Source organism: Apteryx rowi, unplaced genomic scaffold, assembly GCF_003343035.1.
Source record: "Apteryx rowi isolate R43461 unplaced genomic scaffold, aptRow1 scaffold_1183, whole genome shotgun sequence".
In the NCBI taxonomy this organism is placed as follows: Eukaryota; Metazoa; Chordata; class Aves; order Apterygiformes; family Apterygidae; genus Apteryx; species Apteryx rowi.
The window spans coordinates 38780-47272 of NW_020447401.1; the positions used below are offsets into that span (position 1 = coordinate 38780).

At 68.8% G+C, this 8493-nt stretch overlaps 1 protein-coding gene across 1 annotated transcript in view; it reads right to left on the reverse strand.

Annotated features, from left to right (window-relative positions):
* Positions 1–8493, reverse strand: part of NFIC (nuclear factor I C) — an 80363-nt gene that overhangs the window by 33294 nt on the left and 38576 nt on the right. The window contains exon 2 of the mRNA XM_026084138.1: positions 2923–3709. Within this exon, the coding sequence (XP_025939923.1) occupies positions 2923–3709 (787 nt within the window). The remainder of the gene's footprint in view (positions 1–2922; positions 3710–8493) is intronic.

An 8493-nucleotide genomic window follows, 5' to 3' on the forward strand; every position in this document is an offset into this window, starting at 1 on the left:
GGGGGAAGCGGGGGGGAAGCAGCGGGCGCGGTGCCGCCGGGAGGGCGACGGTGGCACCCGGCTGCCTCCTGCCTCAGTTTCCCCCCGGCTGCAGCGGCCGGGCCGGGCCGGTGGCGGGGGCCGTTCCCCCTTAACCGGGGCTCGGAGCGACCTTAACAGGGAAAGTGAGAGGCTGCCAGGCCTTATCAGCGAGTATTTACAGCCGCTGTGTTCCCAATTAGACGGTCAGGTGACTCCAGGCTGCTGGGGACCCAGACGCCGGGGTCAAGGTCGGAGGCGGCGGGTGGAGGCGGGGGGGGGGTTCGCCGGCCGGGGACACCCACCGGCACTGGCGCAGCCGCCCCGTGCCACCTAGCACAGGGTGCCTGTGCCAACTGCTACGGGCGTCCCCATCCTGGGGGTCCCCATCACGGCTGCTCCAGTCCGGGGGTGCCCCCAGCCCGGGGTGCCCCGTCCCAGCCAGCACGGGGTCCCTTTCCCAGTGCAGGGTACCCCAGGATGGGGCACCCCATCCCTGCCAGTACAGGGTGTCCCCAGCACGGCACCCAGTGCCCCAGTGAAGCCCAGCACCGGGCACCCCAGTACCACCCCCTGCACATCATACCCCATCCTGCATGGGGTACCCGCGCCCCCCCCCCAAACCAGCCCAGTGCGGGGCACCCCATCTCCACCCCGGGGGGGCCGGGGCTCCCTCCCGCCGGGGCCGCACACGCTGGCGCATCGCGACTCGCCGGGGTAATTCCTGGTTTACTCCGGGGTCAGGCCGGGACCCCGGCTCCCTTCCCGGGCGCCTCTCCGCCTGCGCCAGCGTGCAGGCGCACACATCCCTCGCGCCGCTTTCTCCTTCCCTCTCTTCCTCGCGGTTCCCGCTGGAAACACAGCCCGGCTCCTTCCCCCGCCTCCCTCCCCACTTTCTCTCCGTCTCTCGCTTTATTGCACATTCCTGGCGGCCTCCCCCCGCGCGCCGCAGGCCCAGCGCCGCTCGCTGCCGACGCGGGCGACGGGGACGCCACCGCCACCGAGCTGCAACGGGGAGGCCGCCGCGGCGTGGGCAGAGCCGGCCCGTGGGTTTTGGGGAGCGACGCCCTGCATTGCGGCTGCGAGCCCTGCCTCGCACGCGGCGCCGGGCAGCGTTGGGCAACGCCGCGGCGGAGCTGCCCCCCCGGCCGGGCACGGCAGGACGGGGGTGATGCCCTCCGAGATGGCACCCGCTCTTTAACAGCCGGGCAACCGCGGAGGTTGGGACTTGCCCTTCGCCGGAGCTCACTAGGGTTTTGGGATAGCCCATCCACGGCCCGTGGCACAGCCGGCGAGGGGGGCTGCAGGGAGCCCCCGGGGCTGCAGCGGCTCCCCAGGGAGACGGGGCGACACGCGGCGCATCCGCTCCCGCGGCGGGGAGGGGCAGCACCATCTCCAGCCGCCCACACCGGGCTGTGATTTATGGCTCTGTCAATCCCCTTTGTTGGAATTACAGCCACCGAAGTGCCCCCCTCGGTGTCATTATCTGTCCTTGGGCCGCGGCCAGCGCCGGCAGCGCAGGGCGGAGGAGGCAGCCGGGCCCCGCGCTCCCTCCCCGGCGGCGACGGCGGCGATGGGCCCTGCACGCCGCAGCCCCGTGCCCGGTTCGGGGAGGCCGATTCGGGGAGGGCATCGCCGCTGCGGCCCCGGGGCGAGGGGACCTCGACCTGCAAACGGCTCCCTGCAAACCGCCCCATGCACCGAGCTGCCGGGCACGGCCGCGTGGGGAGCCCCGCGAGCCCCCTCGAGGCCGCGCATCGCCGACCCTCCTGGCTCTACGTCTTCTCCTAGGCACCTCAAAATCAAGCCCTGATTCCCCCCCCCCCCCAAAAAGCAATCCACACTGGCAGGAGGCCATGCACCGTCTCCCCGCTGCTCCGGGCATCCCCATCCTCGCTGCCGGAGCGGAGCACACCGGGGTCAGGCACAGCGGGAGCCAGCGAGCAAGATAACGTGAGACCTTTTATGGGCCCAACAAATCACTCACAGCACCTGAGCGCTCAGGCCAAAATAAAGGTCCTTTCCTTGGAGAGCCACACCTGCACATCCCTCGCCGGCCCCGGCGCGCGGGCACTGGCAGGGATTCGTCGGAGCGGCGCGTGCCAGCACATTATCAACTGGCGATGCTAAACCCGCCTGGATAAAATAAGACCTGACCCGAGCCGGTGCAAGCTTCATCTGCCCGACGCGCAGGGAGGTGGCGTGAGCTGGCGACGAGGACGATGGCTTAAGGATCTATTCCTGGCACGGCCGGAGCCCTGGAAGCCGCCGTCGCCCTGGCTCACCGTGCCTCAGTTTCCCCCTTTTGGTCGTAGAGGCTTTGGGAGCAGGTCAGGCTCCCCGTCCTCTCCTGTCCTAGTTTTCACCCAGGCGCCAGGTGAGGGGACGGGCCCGGAGCCTGGCTACTAACGCAGCAAACTGTCCCTGCTGGATGGCTCCCAGCCCTCCGGAGATGTGCCGGGAACAGCCTGTCCCTTCCCAGCCCACACGCTCCCCGCATGCAGCCCCGGACCCCGCCGTGAGCCGGCTCCGGGCAGGTGGGCACGGCGCATGGCAGGGGGAGACGCGTCCCCAGCGGACCCCTCCGGAGATGCCCGGTGCCACAAGCATCCCCAGTCCAGCGCCACGGCCTCCCCGTGCTGGCACACAGTATCCTTGGGGAGCCAGGATCCGTCCCAGCTGGGCACCAGGGGGGATCGGGGCAGGCGGAGCGGGGCTGTTTGGGCAGCAGCAGGGTGGGGGCACCCACGCTCGGATGGGACGGCAGCAATTTGGAGGGAGGCAAGTGCCAGGCTCCTCTGAAATAGCAAAGAGGCTCATCCTGGCCGGAAAACCAGCCCTAGCAGGGAGAGATCCCGGTTCCGGCCCCTCCTCCCAAGCCCCAGCCGGGCGCGCGGCGCCTACCTCTCTCGCGGACGAAGTAGGCCAGGTAGAGATCGAGCTCCTTGACGGAGACGCTGATGTGGTGGGGCTGGACGCAGAGGATGGGGTTGGTGCACTGGCCCGACTTGACCAGGCGCTCGCCGTCGGTGCTCTCCAGCGGGATCCCTTTGAAGAGGATGACCATGACGAGGTCGAGGCGCCACACCTTGTCCGCCTGCCGCAGGCAGTCGATGCGSCGSATCTTGCCCTTCTGGTCGGGGTTGGAGAGGACGCAGCACGMSGSCTTCTTGCCCGTGAYGGAGAGCACGAAGTCCTCGCGGCACTCGGGCCGGATGTCCTTGCGCAGCTTGGCCAGGAGGCGCGAGGCCCACTTCTGCTTGACCTCGGGCTTCTCGCTCAGCAGCTCGTCCTTCACCGCCCTCTCCTCGTCCTTCGTCATCCTCTTCTCGTGCTTCTTGAAGTACTTGCGCTTGCGGGCCTGCAGGTTGAACCAGGTGTAGGCGAAGGCCCGGACATGGGGGAGCAGTGCTTCGATGAAGGGGTGGAACTCATCCTGCAAGGAGCACAGGGACAGGCTGTCACCCACCGGCGGCACGGCACGGCGCCGCGCGGCCTCGCGGTCCCCCCCTCCGTGGGCAGGACTCCTGGGTCCCCTCCCAAAACCACCCCCCCGGGCTGGCTTAGCGCTCGCAGCGAGGGAGCTGGCACCGCGACACCTGGGTCCTCTCCCTGCTCCCACGGGTTGGCAGGCAGCCGACGGGAACCCACCGGGGACGTTCCCGCGCTCTCGCCCGCGGCACGACTCGCCCTACTGGGCTCCAGCCCAGTTCAACCAGCACTGGCGGCCTCCAGACCGGGGCGGGGGGGGGTCAGGGCGGAGCCGCGCATCCGCCGGCCACGGGGACCCTCGACCCCCTTGGCCCGTCGCCCCGGCGAAAGGCAGGAGCGGGGGGGACGGGACGGGACGACGTCTCCCCCCTTCTCTTGCCCTTCCTCCCAGCCGGCAGCGCAGCAGGGAAGAGCCGCCCATAAATCCTGCCGGCTGCGATTCTCCCAGGCCAATAAACTCCTCGGGATGGCTTGGGTGTAATGGAGCTCGTCGGGCTGCGGAGGGGAAGGCGCTTACGTAACGCGTGCTGTGTCTGCAGTAACCTAACCCTCTCCCCTTCCCACCCACACGCGCCGGGATCCGTTCCCGACAGGCACAGAAATCCAGGCTGACATTTCCCCACGGCCGCGCCAGGTGACGAGCATCCGCCGAAGCGCAACCGGCGCCGGTGCCAGGCGGAGCCGGCGGGAGCCCCCCCCGGCACCCCGCCGGCTCCCGGGGCTCCCCGCGGGACCGAGCGGCTCCCCGCGGGAACGAGCGGCGGCAGGAAACTCCCCGCGTTCGCCCCAATTCTGGCCGGCCCGGCTGCTGGCTCCCGGCCCAGTGAGCAATTCGTGCTCTGACTGTCTTTTTCCATTTGGCCAGCGTTTCTGAGCGAGTCCATCCCAGAAAGAAAACAAGGAAAGTGCCTCCATCTCCCCCTGCCTCCGAGCTTTCCCGCATCCGATTTTCCCAGTTCGGAAAGTCCGTGCTTCCTGGCCGGCGGCGGGGTGGGGGGGGAATAAAAAAGGGCTCAAAAACACCCGGGGAGGAGGGAGATTACTAGGTGTTAGGAGCCCTCGCGCCGGGACAAGGGGCTCGGCGTCGCCGGACCGCCTGCCGCTGGAAAACCAAGCGCGCCAGGTTCCCGGCCGCCTTTGCGAGAGCCGCGAAGGGAGGCCAAAATCGCAGCCGATCCGCGGCGGAGAAACCCAAGCACCAGCGGGGCCTCTTTGTGCCAGACCTCCCTGAAACTCCGGGCTCGCTGCTCCCTCCGAATGTGGCTCCCATTAAGGATAATTGGGCTTGCAGCGGGAAAACAGCCCGGGCGCCAGCACAGCACGGCACGGCCGCCGCAGCGCTTCCCGACGGGCACCGCCGCGCCGGCCCCCGGCTCCGCACGCCAGCGACCCGCAGCCCCGGCCGGGACCGTTGCGCACGGGCTCCGCATGCAGCCGGCTCGCCCCTTCCCGGCCCCTTTCTCCCCGCTCCGGGGCTAATTTGGCTGCGAGAGGCGTCGGCGTAAAGCGAGCGGGGAAAGGAAAACACGAGAACTGCGCGAAGCAGCACTTTTTGCCCGGGGATTGTTTTTCTTCTCGGGGCGGTTTCGCTCCGAGACGGAGGGTGTAAACGTGGCCCTTTCCCCATCCCGCCGGTCCCCCACCGCTCAGCCGCAGAGGGACCCAGGAGTCCGGGCCTGCTCGGAGGCGGCTGCGGGCAGGACCCCGGGAGGGATGGATCCGGACGGGATTTAGCCTGGCAGACGGATGGGGCGAGCGGATGAGCGGCTCCAGCAGCAGCGGCTGACCCTGCCGGCCGTGGGGCAGGCGATGCCATTCCCTGTCCCCGAGTGACCCCGGCTGGAACAGACGGTGACCCCCGAGGCAGAACGGACCTCGCTAATCCCGAACCGGCCCCGCAGCACGGACCCGAGCAGCTCCCACACCAGCTCCCCCGGCTCAAACCCCGCTAACGGCCAGCGCGGACCCCCAGCACAGCCCCCACTGGCCCTGCAGCCAACGACCCACCTTTTCCCCCCGGCGACCCCGGCAGCACCTCCAAAAACCAGCATCGCCCAAGCCATGACACCGATGGGCACCCCCACCGATCCCCCACGTCGGCACAGCCAGGGACAGGCACCGCTCCGGGGACAGGCACAGCCGGGAAGGGGCGTCCGCTTGGCACGGGTGCAACCACCACCTCCTGACCGCAAGACCCATCCCCGCCAGGGCACCCATCCCTGCCGGGGCATCCAATTCCACCCAGGACCCATCCCCATCATGGGGACTCATCCCTGTTGGGTCACCCATCCTGACTGTGGGGACCCATTTCAACCTGTAGGGACCTATCCTGACCACAGGGATTCATCCCTGGCAGGGGACCCATCCTGCCATGGGGTCTCATCCTGCTGGGAGACCCATCTCAACCATGAGGACCCACCTACATAAGGGGACCCACCTCAACCATGAGGACCCACCTCAACCATGGGGACCCATCCTTGCCAGGAGACCCCTCTCAAGCATGGGGACTCATCCTGACTACAGGGACCCATCCTTTTCCCAGGGACTCATCCTGCTGGAAGAGCCATCTCAACCATGCAGATCCATCCCTGCCCAGGGACTCATCTCATCCCTGCCGGCTGCTCCTGGGGCGTCTGCAGCCCCACACAGCCGCCTGGTTCCCTCCCCGGCAGGAGCCGCTAATTCAGTGCAGCTGGGCAAGGGCTGGGCATGTGTCTTAAATCAGGGAAGAAGGTCAAAGAAAAGTAAGACAGGAGCCGAAAAAAGAAGCGGCGAGTTCCAAAAACAATACTTGGCCGGGGCGGTGGGCGGCTGATCTTCCTTGGTGGCCGGTTATTCAGACGAAGCCTACAAATTGCTGCCATATCCCGGCCCCGACACCCTCCCTGGGGCAGCCAGGGCCAGGGCTGGCCAGAGGGCGAGGTGAGGGGCACTGTCCCCGTCCCTGCCGCCCCGCTGCGTCCCCGGGGTGCTGCCACCCGGGGCACCACCGCGGGGACCCCCGGCACCTCCGGGTGAGTGCCAGGGCCTGGTGAGCCCTGTGCTGGGGAGACGGGCATGTCCCGCGGGCAGGCAGCACCTTTGGGTGCTGCTCGCCCGCACCGCAGAGCCACCAAGTATCCCTTGCCTCCAGGCCTGGCGCAGGCTGGGGGGACCCAAATTTTGCCCACCCTGCGCCCACATCCCACTGGCCCGGCGGCTCGATGCCACTGCCGAGGGCCGGGGATGCTCTGTGCCCTGCCGCTGGCCCGAGCTCTAGGGCGGCAGCTGCTTTTGGGGGGCTCCGAGCAGACGCTCGCTTTGCATCGCCCTGCCCCAGCAGCGCTGGCACCGCTCGGACCCCAGCCGGACCCACGGCTCGGACCCCCCCTCCCAAAAATGGTGCGAAAGGAAGATGCCATGGCTAAACCCGGCAGCTCCTCTCCGACACCGCCAGCCCTCGCAGCCCCCAAAGCCGCCTCGGGGCATCAGCGGGGGCAGAGCCCCCTCCTTTGCCCCCGCGCCGGGATTAAGGCGGCATTGGAGCTGAACGGAAAGCCGGGCAGCTCCTGCAAGCCGATCAGCCACTCGCCAACTTTCCCTCCCGCCCGGCTTATCCCGCGCAGAGATGCCCCACGGAGTTAATCCGCTTTAGCGGGGCCAGGCCAGGCCAGGTCCCGGGGGCAAGGGAGACAGACGGTCGGACGGCTTTGGCTCGGCTAAAGGTGGCCCGCGGGCTTGTTGCCTTCCCAGGGAAGAGCCCCGGCAGGCGCCCAGCGGATGGAGGGGGACAGAGAGGGCTCGAATGTGACATGCCCCAACCAGCCGCGTGGGAGCTCCGTGTCCCCAAAGCCCCCATGCCACGAGCCGGCAGGCACGGAGCAGCCTGAGAGCCCCGGAGCTGGGTGCATGGACCTGTCCGTGCCTGGAGTGTTTCCCACTCCGGGTGTCATCAAGCTTTGCCCTGGAAAAGGAAAGCCAAGAAAATGCCTCTCTGGGGCCACCGTCACCAGCTCACCCCCACGGTGCCCACGGCGCTGACGGTGCCGCGCTGGCTCCGGCCGCAGTGCCAGGCGCTGCACGCGCCAGGAGAAGCAACCCCGGAGCGGCCCATCCGAGCGGGACCGGCGGGCGGCAAAGGAGGAAGCGCGGGGGTCACGTGGCCGCGCGGGGCGACGGGAAGAACCGAGGGCGCTGCCTGAAGCGCCGGGACGCCCGGGTCCTCTTCCCGGCTGCCCGCTCCAGCCGGCGGCTCCGGCCCTCTCCGCCCGGCCGGCCGTTCGTTTGGAGCGTTTCGGCAGCAGGAGGCCACGTTGCCCCCGTCGCCCCACCGCTCCCGAAAAGCCCCAGCCCCTGCACCCTGAGAGCGGCCTGCACCCTCCCGGGTGGGCGGGGAGACTCATTTTTCCTCCTGCTTCTCCGGAGGAGCCGGCAAAGCTCTGGTTAACTTTTTCTTGCGTTGTTTTTCATTCGCGCTGCCGAGTTTCTGCTGGGCTGGGAAGCAGAGACATGCTGCAATACCGCAGAAAAGGCTGTTCTTAGGGCATTTCCGGCCAGGAATCTGGCAGCGGAGCTTGTTCTTGGGCCCCTTCCAGCCCGGGCTTGTAAGCCCGCGACCCGGGGAGGAGGCCGCCGCCGGCGGGGGGCTGCCGGCCCCGGCGGTGGAGCCCCCTCGCGCCCCCCGTTCCCGCTTTCAGGCAGGGCGGGGAGCTTTAACGGCGGAGCGTTCGCTCCGGAGGGGTTTTCGAGGGCCCTTTCCCATCCGGCCCCGCGGCTGCCGGGCTTTTGCTTTCTGCCCTGCGAAGGCGGCGGCAAGCGGGATTTGCAAAAAAGCCGGGGAGGGCGAGAGGCTGCGGTGCCGCAAGCAGAGCCGGGAAGCAGGGCCGGGCACGGCGGCGCGGGCCGGCCAGGCCTCCGCCGATCCTTTGCACCGGCGCCTTGTCCAAACAGGTCGGGCCGGGTGCAAGAGCCCGAATTTTCCAATGAAAAAAACTGTTTCCTCCG